This window comes from Mustelus asterias, chromosome 5, assembly GCF_964213995.1.
Source record: "Mustelus asterias chromosome 5, sMusAst1.hap1.1, whole genome shotgun sequence".
Taxonomy (NCBI): Eukaryota; Metazoa; Chordata; class Chondrichthyes; order Carcharhiniformes; family Triakidae; genus Mustelus; species Mustelus asterias.
The window spans coordinates 105017025-105036914 of NC_135805.1; the positions used below are offsets into that span (position 1 = coordinate 105017025).

Sequence of the window (19890 nt, forward strand, 5' to 3'; positions counted from 1 at the left end):
CCTCGATGTTATGTATTCTTTGGGAAGTATGTTTTGGAATTTCACTGTTTGCTGTGAATATAGGTTTAATTATTAATTATAGTAGGCAATTCAAGCATTTGACTCTGTGGGCAGGATTTTGTAGCCCTGCCAGGGATGGGAATGGAGACAGGCAGGTGATGAAAATAATAGCACCCACTGGCATGCTGGTTTCCCATTGCTGCTGGCCAGTTTCATCAGTTCGGGCAAAGACCAGCCACGAGAATCTACCAGATCTGCTAATGATTCAGGTTAAAATAGTTAAAGAGCTCATTGAAAGTTTGGAGAGCGACATGTTGGTGCACACTGAGACAAGGTGTATGGAGACGGCAACAGCAGGAACCAATCATGGCCTCAAGAAATTAGGACATAAAAAGAAGAATGCCTCAGAGGGTGACTCAGTCATTGGCACACAGATGCCACTGGGTCTGCGCAGATTGCAGGGAGAGTGGTCTGTACAAACTTGATGATGCAGTGGGTCTTCACCCTCCTGACACCACAAGCTTCACTGATACAAATGGAATGTTAGTGTATACAAGTATTTCCTCTAGATACTTGGAAACAATTCCACATTAATTCCTTATAAAGTATTGATAAGACAAAGACATACACACTGTATCTTGTGTAAGTTTCGATCATCATGTTGATAAAATGACAACAATAACAATGAGATTCAAAGAAAATGAAACAAAGATTGCTTTTGGAATCACAAAGCTATAAGAGGTAGCTCAATTTATTTTGAATGGGAAAAAGAACATGATATAAATATGTTCAAAATCACAAAAGTAATTACTGTGTGCATAGATAAATATTTTATGTAAAAAGAACGCAAGTCCAACATCATGATCACTGATACAATGCTAAATGATAGGAACTTTGAATAACTGGGCTAAATTTAAATCATAAAAGGGAGAATTATTTTGGACAGCAGAAATTGCTGAAAATAGTATATTCACAAAGAAATATTTTATTTGTAATCAACCAAATTTACTAATAAAGGCAGCAGCATACAGATTTTATTATTTAAAAAGTTCTTTAAAAGACAACCAAAACCATCATATTTTAAAATCTTAGTTCAACTAAACATTTTGAAGAATTACCAAGTGACCTCTTCACATATGTGCGTGCGTGTGATATTTATGTATAAACCTCATCCTATACAGAAAACCAAGTGACATCTACTCTTTTGCACTTTAGTCAAAGATTTACTTAAAATTAAATAAGTCAATGTCAATCTTGAAGTAGACATAAGCATAGTAATCTTGTTGATTAACATTCAGTCCAGGGATATCCATGTTAGCCTGTAATAGCAATGAAATTCCATAGGTTAATATCAATATTATGGTCATTATCAAAGTCATGAGTAGAATTTTGTTTCTTTCATGGATGTATATGTCACTGGCAAAGCCAGCATTTGTTGCCCATCTCTAACTGCCCTTAAACTAAGAGGCTTGCATTTCAGAGGGTAGTTAAGTCAATGACATTGCTGTGTGTCTGGACTCACATGTAGGTCAGACCAGGCAAGGACAGCAGATTTCCTTCCATAAAGGGCATTAGTGAACCAGATGATTTTTTATGACGATCAGTAATAGTTTCATGGTCACCATTGCCAGGTCTAGCTTTATATTCATTGAATTTAATTCCCACCAGCTACCCGAATGGGATTATAACCCAGTTCATTAGCCTGAGCTTCTGAATTGCTAGCTCAGTGACATTATCCACTACACTACCATCTCCCCATATTAGGCATTGTTACTAACCGTATTAAGGGCCGCAAGGTCTTATGATGGATATGGATGAAGGCTATTACAGCCCATCTATTCAGAACGACACAATGGATCCCCCATCATGAAAGCCACAAATAATTCCAAGGCTTATACCTCCATCACCCTATAGTGAAGTCACTTCCATACATTGATGATACCTGGTGCCAAGAAGAGCTTTTTAAACATCAGACCCCTATTTTCTGTTAACAATCATGAATCATCCTTTGCAGAAGTCACTTCCATTTTTTATACCTTGTGTCAAGAAGAATTTGTTTGCCATTAACTATTATGAATCAATGTCCTACTGCAGCTGTTTAATTTGATATAGTATTCCAGATCTAACTTTATCATACAATTTTCTATTTCACATGCATCTATAAAGTCACCTTTCAGTCACCTTCTTTCAAGACTATAATTCCTCTAGTCTTTCCTCATAACACAGTCGTTTGACAACACAGTCTCAATTTTAGCTCCCTACACCATTCGGAAATGTAGCTTTCATGGAGGTTAAAATATCAGCAAAATGGTACTTACAAGATCTATGCTGAACCAATGCTTATGCTATTTTAACAAACATGCTTAAGGTAACAAATGAAGTCCTTGACCCACGCAGATGAAAACATCATGGAGATTTAAAAAGCACACTACAATAGCAACAATCAGACCATAACAGTTTTTTAACCTTGTATTGCAAGATCAGTGCCCAGGGTGAGCATTGCCAAGTAAATGTCATGCATGGGGAGCTGGCCCAGAAAAGGTCCAAGAAAATCAGAAGTATTTTGTTTCCTTATAAGGAAACCAAACTGGACCATTCCTCCAGACCCTTCAAGGGAACATTGGGTCTCCCATACCTCAGACTTCCATCCTCTCCCAAGCGACTTTCCTGGCTATGTCCTCCTGCTTTACTCATCTGACTCCTGCTAGTCTCGCATGACTGACACTAAATTGAGATGTGATTTTCCTTTGGTGTATTTTAAATAGGGCCCTGGGGATAAAATGGCTAGCCCGTGCTTGCTCCAATTAAGAATTGGGTATTAAATCTTGAATGTGTCCCTGTGTATCAGTTGAATTCATGGCATGGTGTGTCTGACCAGAGCATTATACAATTCAAATATGACTTCCTTTGACCTTTACTATTTTAGTTGTATATTTTTGCTGCCTTGTGTTAGTTGGACCAATGAGAGCTGATTTTCCTAATCCTTTCCAGAGATGCGAAGGTTGACAAAAGGGGTGTCAAGTAGGTCAATTTCATCCATTTTAAGTTTGGAACATGCTGCCTACCAGGAGAAATCAGTCCCAAAACCGTAACGTTTCTGCCCCTACCACTGGCACCAGCTCCAGTCTGCAGGTGGGTCGGCATTGAAAATTCCAGTGCTGTTGGGATTATGAGTCCATTGCTATTGTCCAGAATTGGATTGGGGAGGGGTGCAAAATGAGAGGCATGATAATCTGCTGACTAGGTGCTAGTTTACTAAAAGCTTTAGATTATGTTTACTTTCATCCTTGGTTATTTCAACATCATTCTTGGAGGTGAATTTTCCCGTGAATTTCACGACCCTGATTTTAGGACCAAATTGGATTCCAAGCCCACATCTACTAGCAGCAGGATTAGCCAAGGGATACTCCCAAAGGCAGCCTCCTAATGGCTGCCTCTGGACTCGCAGTCCGAATACATACGATGGGCAGAACCCTGTGCTGTCAGTCCAATTGGTTTACTGGCAGCTCCAAAACACTGGGGGCTCGCCACTGCTGGCAAAATGCCAGAGCCTGAGAAAAATGCCCTTAATTGGGGCATTTTATATACTAATAGCTGCCTGCCTCTGCTCATCTTCAAACTATCAGAAATGTTTTTAAAGTACAACTGATGATCGCGTCATCAGATTTGGCTTTTGCAAGCTATTGCCTTCCTGTTTCTGGTTGAATCTCATCAAGCGTTTCTCAAATAAATTTTTGCAGATGGAAATGTTGACAGGATGTGTTTGTTCCCAAGCATGAATGTAATATGGGCAACAGATAAATAACTTCACACAAGTAAACAGACTGTGAGCAATTAGGGCAACCAGAGCATTCCAAGAATACCAAACATCCAATGTGAGACCATTCATAAAATATGAATTGATTTGACATCAAGTTCCTCAGAGGTATCAACATCTTGAACTTTATATATTCTGTTGAAATTCTCTAAACTGGAGACAGACACACAAAGAGTAGATGAAAATTGAGCCTTTTTAAAAATTCTCTAGTAAAGTAAAAGATGGAACCATTTCTGCTCCTGTCTGTGTTTCTCACAGTAGGTGTCAGTTTGACTTACAAAGTGCTCTCTTACCATCTATTGGTAGGAACATAGTACTGCTTGAAATATTTTAATTTCCTCAAATTAGGAAGATAATGTCCCTGAATTGCCACAAGGCCAGGCCAGTGACACTGAGGTCAGATATGCCAAATCTTATTTATCTGCCCCAAACATGGTTCATGAGATCAAAGAATGCAGAACTGGGGAAGGAAATTCACAAAGCAGAAATTCCACAGCCCTAGCCCATGTAGTGATCAGCAACCAGGATTCAGGGAAGAACCTGGCATCCAGGTCTGTCAAGTGATGGAAACTGGGCCCACTGTTGTACTGCCCTAAGCTTCCATAAACATGGCACTATCCTTCTTTCTTTTATAGTTCATTACAAAGACAGCTGATGAAGTACACTTTTCATTTCAGTTTGGCCAGTTGGACCAGGTGAATGGCAAGCAACTTGAGGTGTACCACGCCACCCCTCACCTCCTTTAATGAATGACCAAGGTGTGCCTTTAGTGATCCTGACACCTATTATTTACATACTAATTAGGTGATTTCCTAACCATTCTGGCAATGTCAGAAAACAGAGTCACCTCATCTGCTCAGCTGGAGAAACAGAGCGGAGAATCTTCAGCCTCTTCTTTCATTCAGAGCGGTAAATTTCCGAGTCAGGATAGTGCGCGGCTTGGTACCAGGATATGATGATGTTCCTATGTGCCTGCTGCATTGTTAATTTAGCTAATTTAAGGCTTGTATTTTCCACTCCTCAGTGTAGCTAGTGTCATGCGAATGGGAGCAGAAAATATCTCAAGAGTGTGAAATTCCATTTCACAACGTCGTAAGACTAGTTTATGAAAGTGTTGTCAAACCTCCGATGGTGGGGCACTTTTCGCACCGCTCAACTTTGGGAATGACTTGCATACATTTTAACATCATGCATATTCATTAAAAGGGGTGCTTGCTAAAATCACCCCCGCACACTGGATCAACAGGTCACATTGGCGTGCAATTAGCTGCCATGTTTCACAATACTTCATAAACAATGTGCACCTGGCAACATGCACCTTGCTGGAACTTCCAAGTTCGTGCATCTACCTTGCAGCAGCACTTGTGGCTCCTTGGTTTAACACAAGGCCTCACTGCCAACATCTCATCACTTTAAGTGGGATTACCAGGCAAAGCTCTGCCTAACACACCAGTGGTAAGGCAGGGGTTGCCTCGAGTCAGCTGCAGGCCAGACTCTCAACCGGGGAATGGGGTAAGTGGCCAGAAGGGTTGGCTGCATGATAAGGCCCTTGACTCCGCAACAGGCCAGGTGGCCAAAAGAGCTCTGACTGGGGAATGAAGTAAGTGGCCAGAGGCATGACAAAGGGCTGCAGGCTGCAGGGCAAGGCCTACAGTGGGTGCGAGGGAGGGAGAGATAGTGTCTCACACGGAACTGGGGTGTTGTGGGGCAGGGACAAGTGAGGGAAATGTCTTATGCGCATGAATAGGGAGAGAGCCTAACAGAATTACATCTGTGACTTGGGGTCAGAATGGGAAGGTGGCAAACTGAGGAAGCCTTTCACTTTACACTATTTATATTGCCAAGACTCTCCTTGTCCCAGTTCAGGAAGGAGGAGAGCAGGGCAGTCCAGTCTCAGTCATGGCCAGTGTTATCTGCAGAACATGGACATAACATCAATCACACACATTGATCTGGGGGGGTGGGGGGTCTCACGCATACTCATGGGTCGCAGATGGTATACTCAGTCCTTGGGGTGCGGGGGGTGGTATTTGCAACCTAAAGATGGGGAAAAGATTCTGTGGGAGCATTCAAAGATCTCAAGACAGGAGCCAGGGATGGGCTGAGGGGAGAGTATTGTGAGTGTTTCTAAATCACTCTGTGCCTAGGCCTCAAGATGATGAGGGACAAACTCCACAGGCACATCCACAATGGGAGGATTAAGAGGTCATGGTGTGAGGAAACCTCAATATCATGCTGCACGAGGACATCAGGAGGGATTTCCATACTCACACCGGGAGGAGCCAAGCTGGTCTAACTCACAAACTTCCAAGTCCTAAATTAAGTGCATGTTGCCAGGTGCACATCACTAATAAAGTGTTGTGAAACACATAGGCCTAATTGCACACTGACATGCCCTATTGACAGTAAGAAGTCTAACAACGCCAGGTTAAAGTCCAGGTCGGATTTTAACCTGGTGTTGTTAGACTTCTTACTGTGTTTACCCCAGTCCAACGCCGGCATCTCCACATCATGCCCTATTGATCCAGTGTGAGGAGATGACTCTAGCGAATGCCCCTTTTAATGAGCACCATCGTCTTACAAGATGAAGCGATTGAGTTGTAAACAATGTAAATGAGGATGAACTCATCTGTCAAGTTCTCTGGGGGCCTCTTGTACGATTGGTGCATTGCATTGGGGGGGGCCAAGTAAAGGACCAGCCAATAGATATGTGTATTCTCAGATGTCGGATGCCCAGCTGAGACAGATTTTGAGCCTTTTATTCACAATGCAGGAAATCAGGAAAGGTATCAATAAAGGGCACCTATGAAAGATTAATATGTAATACTCATGCTAGATTAATACTTTGTATTAACCCCCTTGGTCATAGTTTTAAAATTCTCCAGAGCAAGAAAGGGGTTGGGAGCAATTGGGTGACTTAACATACCTCACATATTGGTCACAATCATTCCACTGTTCATACACGTGGGGTTGGATGCAAAAAACAATGCAGGTTTATTTGAATAGCTGTCCACGAGGCAGCTAATGATGTCACAAACTATACACATGACTAGACTCAAAATTACCATGCAACAGCACAACAACAACCCCAAATATATAACACACACCATAGGCATTTTAAAAATGCGATTGCAGTGCCTGGACAGATCTGGCAGGTCACTTACAGCACAATCCCCAGGGGACCTCATGGATCATTGTGGCTTGCTGAGCGCTTCACAACCTGGCAATAGAAAGGCAGAGTGGGAAGAGCTGCCATGTGCCGAGATGGAAAAGATGCACATCTCCTCCAATGAGGAGGACATCCAAGGGCATGCAGACGGTGAGGCCGAGGAAGTCAAGGCTGCAGAGGAAGAGGCTATAGCACGGGCCAGACGAGGCAGGGATGCAAGTGAGGCCCTCATAGTCACCAGATTCCAGGAGGAGGGTGATGAGCATTAGTGATTATCCTCTTGGACAAGTCGGCTCCATCATGGGTCAACATGAACACCAGTGCAGTTATCCTCTCATTTCAATTGGTTTTAGGAAGAACTGCATGACTCCAAGAATAATAAATGTTTGAAATAATGTGTCAAGCATTATGGTTGAGACAAAAATATTAGGGCATTCAAATAGATGCCAATGTGGGAGAGTTATGGTGCTAGATGGATCAGCTTCAATGAACTGCAAATCCTTGATTTATTACTGGCTTTTCTTACATTCTTATTTCAGAAAAACTTTTTGTACAGCACAGAAAGGACAATACAAACATGTCAATACAAAAAATGAACCATATGGTAAACCTGTGAAGCTGGTATCTAATTGCCTGATAGTACCATCATTCAAAATGGGACGTGGTAGGAAGTATATAAGAAAGGTCTATTTGGACTTAGGTACTCCAGGATGACACAACTACCAACTGAAGATTAAAGCAACATTAATCTTTGTGGTTGCCTTGGTAATCCCATACTTAAGCCAGTTAGCTCTTCAGAATCCAGGGTACTGTTGATGCTTTGACAAAGGGTCATCAGGACCCGAAAGATCAGCTCTTTTCTCGCCTTACAGAAGCTTTGACAAAGGGTCATCTGAGTTCAAAACGTCAGCTCTTTTCTCTCCTTACAGATGCTGCCAGACTGCTGAGATTTTGCAGCATTTTTTCTTTTGGTTTCAGATTCCAGCATTCGCAGTAATTTTCTTTTTTACTGTTGATGATAGTCCTTAATGGGACTTGCAAGGCTGATCTATCACTGAGGCTGGGGAGTTTTCTCACTCAACTCAACATAACCTTACAAATTAATGCCCCAACACGCAGGGTTGTCCTGACATCAAGTTTTAACATCAAGTGTTCCATGCTGGTAAGTTTTGCTGTTTTAGCTAGAATAACTACATTAGTACCACTGCACATACCTGGCCTTGGCTCATGCCAGTCTACGTGCAAGTTGTCTAAACTTGGTTAGCACTATGGATAAGAACTGCACTTCATAAAACAAGCAAGTCCTACTCATATGTAATTTTCAAAAGCCTGGCTTGGAGACCCTTAACCACGGTCAACATAATGTCACATAGAACCATAGAAAATTACAGCTCAGAAACAGGCCTTTTGGCCCTTCTTGTCTGTGCCGAACCATTTTATGCCTAGTCCCACTGACCTGCACTTGGACCATATCCCTCCACACCCCTCTCATCCATGAACCCGTCCAAGTTTTTCTTAAATGTTAAAAGTGACCCCGCATTTACCACTTTATCCGGCAGCTCATTCCACACTCCCACCACTCTCTGCGTGAAGAAGCCCCCCCTAATATTCCCTTTAAACTTTTCTCCTTTCACCCTTAACCCATGCCCTCTGGTTTTTTTCTCCCCTAGCCTCAGCGGAAAAAGCCTGCTTGCATTCACTCTATCTATACCTATCAAAATCTTATACACCTCTATCAAATCTCCCCTCAATCTTCTACGCTCCAGGGAATAAAGTCCCAACCTATTCAATCTCTCTCTGTAACTCAGCTTCTCAAGTCCTGGCAACATCCTTGTGAACCTTCTCTGCACTCTTTCAAACTTATTTACATCCTTCCTGTAACTAGGTGACCAAAACTGTACACAATACTCCAAATTCGGCCTCACCAATGCCTTATATAACCTTACCATAACACTCCAACTTTTATACTCGATACTCCGATTTATAAAGGCCAATGTACCAAAGGCACTCTTTACGACCCTATCCACCTGTGACGTCACTTTTAGGGAATTCTGTACCTGTATTCCCAGATCCTTCTGTTCAACTGCACTCTTCAGAGTCCTATCATTTACGCTGTACGTTCTTCTTTGGTTTGTCCTTCCAAAGTGCAATATCTCACACTTGTCTGCGTTAAATTCCATTTGCCATTTTTCAGCCCATTTTTCTAGTTGGTCCAAATCCCTCTGCAAGCTTTGAAAACCTTCCTCACTGTCCACTACACCTCCAATCTTTGTATCATCAGCAAACTTGCTGATCCAATTGACCACATTATCATCCAGATCATTGATATAGATGACAAACAACAATGGACCCAACACCGATCCCTGCGGCACACCACTAGTCACAGGCCTCCACTCAGAGAAGCAATCCTCCACAACCACTCTCTGGCTTCTTCCATTGAGCCATTGTCTAATCCAATTTACTACCTCCCCATGTATACCTAGCGACTGCACCTTCCTAACTAACCTCCCATGAGGGACCTTGTCAAAGGCCTTGCTGAAATCCAGGTAGACAACATCCACCGCCTTCCCTTCATCCACTTTCCTGGTAACCTCCTCGAAAAACTCTAATAGATTGGTCAAACATGACCTACCAAGCACAAAGCCATGTTGACTCTCCCTAATAAGTCCCTGTCTATCCAAATATTTGTAGATCCTATCCCTTATCACACCTTCCAATAACTTGCCCACCACCGACGTCAAACTTACTGGCCGATAATTTCCCGGATTTCTTTTGGAACCTTTTTTAAACAACGGAACAACATGAGCCACCCTCCAATCATCTGGCACCTCCCCCGTGAATACTGACATTTTAAATATGTTTGCCAGGGCCCCTGCAAGTTCAACACTAGCTTCCCTCAAGGTCCGTGGGAATACCCTGTCCGGTCCTGGGGATTTATCCACTCTGATTTGCCTCAAGACAGCGAGCACCTCCTCCCCTTTAATCTCTAAAGGTTCCATGGCCTCCCTACCAGTTTGCCCTATTTCCGTAGACTCCATGCCCGTTTCCTCAGTAAATACGATGCAAAAAAACCATTTAGTATCTCCCCCATCTCTTTTGGTTCCATACACAGTCTACCACTCTGGTCTTCAAGAGGACCAATTTTATCCCTCGCTATCCTTTTGCTCCTAACATACCTATAGAAGCTCTTTGGATTTTCCTTCACTCTGTCTGCCAAAGCAACCTCATGTCTTCTTTTAGCCCTCCTGATTTCCCTCTTAAGTAGCTTCTTGCACTTTTTATACTCCTCGAGCATCTGATGTGTTCCTTGCTGCCTGTACATTTCATACAACTCTCTCTTCCTCTTAATCAGTGTTACAATCTCCCTCGAGAACCAAGGTTCCTTATTCCTATTTACTTTGCCTTTAATCCTGACAGGAACATACAAACTCTGCACTCTCAAAATTTCTCCTTTGAAGGCCTCCCACTTTCCATTTACATCCTTACCAGAGAACAGCCTGTGCCAATCCACACTTCCCAGATCCCTTCTCATTTCATCAAATTTGGCCTTTTTCCAGTTCAGAACTTCAACCCGAGGACCAGATCTATCCTTATCCATGATCAGGTTGAAACTAATGGCATTATGATCACTGGATCCAAAGTGTCACTCAGCTAACCAGAATAAAACAATTCTATGGAATATTTTAGATATTGTAGGAGATCTTTAATATCTATTACATGGAACAGACTTGAAAAATGCTATCATCATAGTGTCATCCCCAAAGCAGATTGAGAGCTGTAGGAGTTCATTTTCCTCTACTTCATATCCATGGAATGTTAAGCTCCCAGGCCCAAAGAAAGATGTAGATGTATGAGTGAATGTACAGTTTCTGAGAACTCAATTTAAAAGCTGTCGAATGGTTGTAAATGTAACTGTAAACCCTGATTATAGCTTCAAAGAAAGTATACATCAGGTCTGCACCTTTCTTCCATTTTCCTGGAATTCCCAGAATTTCCCCAAAGATGGGGCTTGACATGAATCGACTGCAAACACAAACACTGGAGGGATATGTGTCAAGAGTGCTGTTATGGAGCATCCTGCATTATTTCCACCTCAAAGCCCAATAGATCTCCATTAGGAAAGTGCCAAAAATAATTATTTGGCCTTGCACCTGGCCTCCTTTACATCAAAGGAGTTGAGAGGTGCTGGGTAGGGAGATGAGAAAGATTGAAGTACAGAATAAATATAAGGTACTGACAATTAGGGCTTGAATCTTTTCAGTCAAACAAGCAAAAGCATGATAACTTGGCATGACTTATGGGCAGGTTATTGCACACACTTACATCAATGGTGCTTGCAGCAGCAACTTCATCTAGGTGTTTAAAAAGTGCATTGAGCACATCTCGTAATCGCTTCATGGTTTTTTTATTTGGCTGTAGAAGCATGGCCTGGAAGTTAACAGGAAGCCCATATCTGGAAAAGTTGTAATGTGAATAGAATAATAGATTAATTTATTATTTATTTACCTACTATCATGATGTAGTTAGGTAGTAAATTACAGTTGAAATGTTCAGATAATGTCACAAACAGATCCTGAATGGATCCAAATCAAATAGGCCCATTATTTTAAAGCTTGAATGACAATTAATCTCATACATTCTTGATAAAAAAGTAAAAATGCTCATCGTTTTCAACCATGCTTACTTTCATTGCATGTTTATAGATGTGGTCATCCCACACCTTAAGAGTATGCAGGGAGAAAGGGAATCATTGACCACCAGATGGTCAAGAAGAAACAAGCTGATAATTCAGGGGTAATTTGCCAGAGCGCATCTCACTCCAACCAGTAATAAGTTTTGAATGCTGATGAGTGTGATGGTTCATCTGGGGAGTGCAGACAGAACCAAGTCCATGGCAGCATGGTTGGCCCAACTGTACAAGGGGCACACAAGAAGACTAGAGGAGCAAAGTGAAAACACATTTGATTAGGAGAATAGACAGGCATTTTTGCAGCCACAAACATGAATCCAGGAAGGTATGTTGCCTCCCTGGTGTCAAGGTCAAGGATGTCACTGAATAGTTGCAGAGCACCATGAGAGGGGAGGGTGAACAGCTAGCAGTCGTGGTCCATAATGCCACCAATGACATAGACAGAACGAGGAATGAGGTCTTGCAGTCAGAATTTAGGGAGCGTGTGAATGTAGGAGGATAAAGCAGATGAACACGGGGCTGAAAAGATGACGCAGGAGGGAGGATTTTAGATTCCTGGGACACTGAGACCAGTTCTGGGACCTGGAGAGGTTGGTCAGGTTGCACCTAAACAGAGTCAGGATCAATTTGCTAGTGCTATTGGGAAAGGTTTAAACGAACTTAGCAGGGATATGGCAATGGAGCGGTAATATCAGAGTGGAATACCAAGGTACATAGAATACTGAGAGACAGATAGCATCAGAGTAGGAAATAGTTACGGCGATTAGTGCAATAAATAGGTGGGGTTACAGGATAAGCCTAGGTATAAGTCGGCACCGACTCAATGGGCCAAATGGCCTCCTTCTGCACTATAAGGATTCTATGATTATGTGGGTTCAGAGTAAAAGAGAAAGCAATAGAATTTAAATCGGGATTACTGTGCATGTATGTGAATGCACGCAGTGTGGTAAGTGTTACAGGTGGACATTCCGTGTGGAAAAATGATGCGGCTCAAAGGGCAGGGCCAGACATTAAATATTCTGGCCACCTGTTCCCCATTCATGGGGAGCAGTAGTAAACCAGAGACTTCAGTCCTGCACTGGCTAATAGGATGTAAATTCAATTTTAAATATTAAAATCAGCTCCACGCCGATTTCCGGCACAGAGCTGATGATGCCAAAAATCTCTGTCCCATCAGAGTGAAAGTGTTGAGAAATCATTAGGTATATCTTTATTAAAATAACATAGATTTGTGGATTTGATTAATATTACTGGATTTTCCTGGTTAAAATCTATTAGGGGATTGTTGCTAAGAATGTTGTCTACTTGTGTACTTTCGACCAAGCAGAATTTTTGATGATTGTTCCATTAGACTGTTTTAACCATGTAACTTTAATCTTGTGTGTTTATGTTATTTTTCATTTTTAATAAATCTCTTTAATTTTATAAATTCTAAAGAGGTTATTGGAGTTCTATTATTTTGGGGTCATTAGTTCTTCCTCATTTTCACATTTAAAAAAGATTTATGATCAGTTAGACAAACCGTACTCTGGAGTCTGGCTTGCTGTGCACGTAACACATTTGAACAAATGCAATTTAATTCAAGAACGTCTATTTAAGTAACTTGCTGGAGTTTTTTGATGAGTTAACAAACAAGGTTGTGAGGGTGATGCTGTTTATGTGGTGTACACAGACTTACAAAAGGCAATTGATAAAGTGCCAAACAGACATGTGAGCAAAGTTATAGCCTATGAAATGAGAATGGGATAGTAACAACATAGATGAAAAGATTGGCTGAGTAGCAGGAAACGGAGAGTAGTAGTTAATGGAAGTTTTAATAGATGTTTTTCAAAGACTGGAGTAAAGCCTGTAGTGAAGTTCCCCAGAGATTGGAGTTAGGACCCTTGCTCTTTCTGATATATATTAAAGATCTAGACCTTGATGTTCAGGTCCAATTTCAAAATTTGTGGATGATGTGAAACTTGGAGACATTATGAATTGTGAGGAGAACAGTGTAAAATTTCAAAAGGACAAACTCAGGTTCATGGATTGGATGAAACTCAATGCAGAAAAGTGTGAAGTGATTCATTTTGGTAGGAAGTGAAAAACAATATAAAACAAAGGGTAAGCATCAAAAGGGATGCTGGAGAACAGGGATCTGAGTGTATATGTGCATACTCATTAAAGGTAGAGAGAATAGTTACTGAGGCATACAGGACCCTATGCATTAATAAGGCATAGAGTACAAAAACAAGAAGGTGAACCTCAATGGAACACTGGTTTGGCCCTCAATTGGAGTATTGCATCCATTTCTGGGTGCAGTAAAGATAATAAGAGAGTACAGAAAGAAAATCACAAGAACGGTTCCAGGGATGAGGAACTTCAGTTAAGTGGGTAGATTGAAGAAGGTGGGACTGTTTTCCTTGGAGAAGAGAAGTTTGGGAGGAGATTTGATAGGGGTTTGGACAGAGTGGATAGGGAAAAACTGTTCCCATTGGTGGAAAGATCAAAAACACGAGGGCACTGATTTAAAGAAATTGGCAGAAGAAGCAATGGAGTCTTGAAAATCTTTTTCATGCAACGAGGGGTTAGAATCTGGAATAAACTGTCTGAGAATGTGGTGAAGACAAGTTCAGTCAAGGAATTGAAGAGGATTATTATCAAAAAATGAAGAAAGGACCATGGGGAGAAGGCAAGGGAGAGGACACTAAGTGAATTGCTCCTATAGATGAACCAACACAGACGCAATGGGCCCAATGGCCTTCTTTTCTGCTGTAAAAATGCAATGATTTGAGATTTTCCAGCATCCAGAGTATTTTGCTTATATCCAATGTAGGTTGTGAGGCAGTGGGACATGGGCTTAGGGATATAACAGCATGTCCATCAAGATCTGAAAATAAAAGCAGTTTAATGTTGCATTTTAGTCAGAGCTGATAAGGAGAAGTGCCACACTTCCTTTTATACAATTGACCAAAGCAAAAATTAGCAAGAGGACAATAATACTAACAACTTTACAAAAAAGTGGTTAATAAAAGTAACGAACAGAATTTTTTTAGATTTAGAAAAAAACTTTGCCACAGAAATTCTCAGAAATAGGAGTGGCATCTTGGTATCTTTTGACTTAAACAATCATGGCAGCGGAATTTCCAAGATGATTTCATAAGTTTGATGGTACTTCAGCTCCCACTCTCTGAAGATTAGTCATAAGTTATGTACATCTGAATACAGAAATACACTATGAAGGATTGTTTATATCTCACTGATCTATAGAATGCACCGTGTAAAAACTGATATGGACACATATTATTTTCACAGCTATAACCCATTGGGACAGAAAATATGGATTCTGCTGGACATTTGTGTGACTGTTGTAATTAGCTCACATCCTGCACAAATCCTCCAGAAATGAGTAACTGTTTCTTCATTACACAATGCTATCCACTTTGCTCTACATCCATCAACCTGTACTTTTCTCATTGGAATGACTGAGTTAAGGGTGTGACAATTTAGTGCTTGCAGCACTGGTCTTGTAGTCCATTGGTGTAACTACAAATTGCATTGTCGTAAGTTGTGAAATTGAATTCTGATATTTTGTGGGATAGCACCAAAAGAGATTACCAAAGCTGCCAGACTTTTGTGAAGATCCAATTGTTTCCCTAATCATAATGCCTTTAAGAGAAAGGAATCTACCACCCCTGACAGCCCCATTGTGGTTGACAATTAATACTCTCTAGGGACATAGCAGGCCATCCTATAAATAATTGCTACATATTAGAGGGTAAAGGGTTAACATCAGAAGCATACATGATGCTGACGTAATAATAATGTCTGATCATATGGCTGAGAAGTAAGAGAGATCTTGAAGGGAAAAGAAGCTCTTACCTCATATGGAGGTCCAAATGTGTAAATACTTGCTGTAAATAAATAGTTCCAGTTAAAAGGACTATGGACTTGAGCAGCATACCTTTGAGAGACTAGAGAATTCCGAAACCCTGTCTAAACCCTTACCACACAACAAAACACGTATGACAATCATAAGTTCAACCAATGTTTCTCTTGTCAGCAATAACTTGGGTCTCTTTCAGGACAAGATTACAGCTTCAAATAGGTGAAATTGCTAGAAAGATTTCTTCACGCACATCAGGAAAGCTGTCACACAACTAGTCAAGCAATGTTGTCATACTTCCAAAATCGTAATTATCAGCCCTGCAGCAGAACAGACAAAGTATAAGGAGGAAGAGAGGGTAGAGTAGTATCGAGGTGGGAAGGGCTGCTCTAAGAGTCCTCATCATTGACTACAGACCTCACAAAGTTTAATGGATTTATGATCTAAATATCCTTTAATGGACAATAAAAAGCAGCATCTTTCAGTTCTTCAAAGCATCCCTCAACAACATCTGCAAAGACATTGCCTCTTGCATGCCTCATCAACATGTGTAATCTGTTCCATTTTATGTCTTTACCTTTACTTCATTATTCTTAAGCTTTTGATCTCCTCCATTCTCAATTCAAACTGCTATACCCCCTCCGTTTCCAAAACTGTCTCCAAAAAATGTAGTTTCCTTTTATGTATCAAAACTTTCAAAAATAAGTTTCTTAAGCCGCAGTATGATCAAGGCTTGAATAATTGAAGACTTTAATGATGGTGCACATATATGGTCAGGAACTCAACACAGGGTTAAAGATGGCACCGAGGTTGCAAACAGTTCAGTTCAAACTTTTTGCCAGGGAGAGTTATGGAGTAAGTTGTTAGGCAATGGAGTTTTTAAGCAGAGACTGAAGACAATGATTTCAGTCATCTCAATATTTAAATGGAAAAAATATTAGATTATCAGTACTGAATGTCAGATAAGTAGTCTGATAATTTAGCAACAGTGGAAGTATGGAGAGAGCTAGTGGTCAGGTAGAGATGGGTGTCATCAGCTAATACTGTTTTTTTTGGATGATGTTGCTGAGGAACATATATAGTAGATGAGAAGTAGAAGGGAGCCAAGGATAGATCTTTGAAGGTCACCAAAGATAAGTGTGGGAGAAGGAACAAAAGCTATTGCAAATGATACTCTAGTTATAATTAGATATTGGCAAATATCAGTTCTTATGCATACTACAAGGTCTACCTCATAACCTGAAAATCATTTTCTGCTGAACCAATAAGCTTCCCATGCGCTTCACAACAAGGCAGCAGTAATTAGACACAAATGTGTGTGAAGACATAGGAGATATTTGGAAAGGTAACCAAAGGTTTCATGGAGGGTTTTAAATGAGAAGCGGGAGATGGGGGCGATTCTCCCATCCCGCTGCACTAGTTTTTTAGCGTGGTGGGCCGGGAGAATCATGTGTCGGCCAATTCGCAGGATTCGTGCATGCATTCCCAACGCACGTACATCTCCCAGCGCCAGCTATCTGGCGCAGTCGGGACCACACTGGAAATTGGCGGGAACAGCAGGTAAGTCATTTAAATCTATTTTTAATCTTATTTAAATGTGATTATCAGGCCCAGGACTGAAGTCTCCAGTACAATTTCATTCTGGCAGGGTTCAGACTAGCTTCCCACTTTCAGGAAACTAGCAGGAGACCCCGCTGGAGTGAAGGGGGGCAATAGGGACCCCCAGGGAGTCGGGTGTCAGGGTGTGGTGCCCCCTGGGCATGGGCACCCTGGCAGTGCCAGCCTGTGCCCCCTAGCACTGCCCAAGGGGGCGGTCCTAGGGAGTGGGGGGGTCCTGCTGCCACTCTGCATTGGGATCGATCGGGGCAGGCTGGGGCAGGGGGTTGGCCAGCAGAGTCTGCCTCCCGTGGAGGGGGGAGGGGGGGTGGTAGAGGGGCAGCACTGCGAGGGTCCTGGGCTGGCCAACGATCGAGCTGGCCAGCAAACGGGGAGGCTGACAGTTCAGGATCACTGCACATGCGCAGAGTTCCAGAACTGTCACACTCTGGCATGAATAGGCCCCGCCCCCCAGGTTTTTAATGAGATTCACGATTGTGATATCTGCATTGCACAGAGTTGGGAGATTCGAGTCTGAACTCCCACTGAAAAAAACAATCGTAAATTACACCATTTTTCCTGACAATTCAGCACTTTGTCCCTAGAGAGTTTTAGGGAATGAATTAAGAGCATGAGTCCTGGAACCAGCAGCGGCCGGAGGAAAATATAGTCAAGAGGGGAGGATTCAATCAGGAGTAAGGTGTTTCCATCCATTAACCAAGTTTTCATCAGAGCCACAATATCAATGCAATTATCAACCAGAAGTCAATGGACAGCAAGAGTCTTCTTCATGATTAAAGACATTCTGGAGGAAAGTATGGACAGGGCCATTTACTGGTGATCCCCTAACAGAATCCAATGTGGCAGCGTCTGATGTCCTGATTGTTCCTTCGTAGAGATGCAGAGGTTAGTTGTAGAGTTATCCAAGGGGATTCAAGTCTGGTAGAGAGTAGGAGAGTAGCAAGTCAGAAGAATAACAACAATAATAAGTTTATAATTCTTTGTAATTTTTAGAGTAGTGATGACAGACTGATAAAGATTTAACTAAATACAACATACTTTATTTTTCTGACTTGCCAAATTTAGTATGGGCTTGAACAGTGGTAGATCTGTCCCTCAGTCTTGTCTTTCAGCTGTCTGTCTTTGCTCAGTTTGGCAGAGAGAAATTCATCTGTCATTTCTGAAATAGCTTCTAGAGTGAAATTAAACTTAATTTTCAACTTTTTGAAAGATTTGAGATCTAAGACCAAAATGGATTTTAGACATTTCTGCTTAAAGATGTAAATCTGAAAATTACTGTTGTCGCATTTTTCAGGAATTAAAAATGATTTAAAGGGCTTTGGGTTACTGTAGGTCACAAGAAAAGCCGCATAACTGTTTTTGATATGTGTGTTGTCTTCAAAGCCGTCTTTAATTCCTACATGATGCAGCCAGTCAATGAGACTGAAAAGGGAGTAATTAGCATTCTTAGCTCAGAACTGCATTTGGAAGCTGGTTAAACGAGGGTGCTAGTGGGTGTTGTTAAGTGAGCAAAATTTTGCAGAGGGAAGGATGGCAGATTTACCGGCCAGTTGCTGGAAAGGGAGAGGAGAGAGGCACTTTAGAGGACGGTTTTTACCTCCAGAGGCAGCACTAGGCATGAGAGGAAGCAACAGAAAATAGGCAGAAACAATCAGCTGCCATAGTACCCGGTGTGGCCCTTGCATTGCACAACCACAAACAAAAACATTCTAAGAGGCTATCCATGAAGAATTGCCACCAGCCAGAACATTTATTTCTCACAAGTTAGTTCTGCTTCAGAATCGCAAGGAGGGAGGAAATCCATGAGAACAGATGAGAAAATTCAGCTTGAGTGAGTAATTCAAACTCACATTAGTTAATATAGGCTATAACATTATGCACAGGGGGCCAACATGGATATCCATCTGTGATGTCCCTGGATGCTTGGGAAGCTTGTAGATATGGCCCTCTCAAGTCGCTGCTGTTTGTTATGTTATTAAAAGTGATGAAGTAATTCCCCTGCTGAATGATCAACTGTGACCTCTTCAATACGTCACTGGACAGCAAACTAACAAACACTCTAGATGTCCAGAAGACTGGACCGGAAGAAACTCAAAGTAAATACTCTGGAGAGATTTTGCTCTTAAAGCTGCTGACCAGGTTGCCCCGATATTATATGGAGACCTTTCTGGAGATGGTAAACCCCTGTTCCAGCCTCCCTGATAAACGTCAGCTTCTTGAGGCATAATTCTTCCGTCATTCCCAGATAGCCATGTCTATTTAGAACATGCAAAATAGGTGCAGGAATAGACCACAAGACTCATCAATCTTGCACTGTCATTCAGTAAAATCATGGCTGAACTTCTACATCAACACTCGCCTGCCATATCCCATGATTCCCTCAAGTACCTAAAAATCTGTCAATCTCAGACTTCAATATACTCCTCAACTAAGCATTTCACAGACCTCTAACATAGTGAATTCCTTCTTATCTCACTCCTAAATGACCGACCCCCTATCCTGAGACTATGACCACTAATTCTGGACACTCCAGTTGGGGGAAACAGCCTCCCAGCAGCTACCCTGTCAGGCCCTCTAACAATTTCAATGATTGCCTCAAACTCTTCTCAGAGAGTGGTGGAACAGTCTCTCTCATCAGTGTGAACATTCACCTTTCATTCTTCCAAACTCCTGTCTTTAGGTCCATTCAACTCAATATATCCTCAGAGGACAGCTCTCTCATCCAATGAATC

At 41.7% G+C, this 19890-nt stretch overlaps 1 protein-coding gene across 2 annotated transcripts in view; it reads right to left on the reverse strand.

Moving 5' to 3' along the window:
* Positions 1 to 720: 720 nt before the first annotated feature.
* The window catches only part of LOC144493735 (V-type proton ATPase subunit C 1-A-like), a 74304-nt gene continuing 55134 nt past the window's right edge, over positions 721 to 19890 (reverse strand). For both annotated transcript variants that reach the window (XM_078213147.1, XM_078213146.1), the window contains exons 12-13: positions 11310 to 11439; positions 721 to 1319 (exon numbers count right to left, since the gene is read on the reverse strand). In XM_078213147.1, coding sequence (XP_078069273.1) covers positions 1224 to 1319; positions 11310 to 11439 — 226 coding nt within the window. In that variant the 3' untranslated portion in view covers positions 721 to 1223. The remainder of the gene's footprint in view (positions 1320 to 11309; positions 11440 to 19890) is intronic.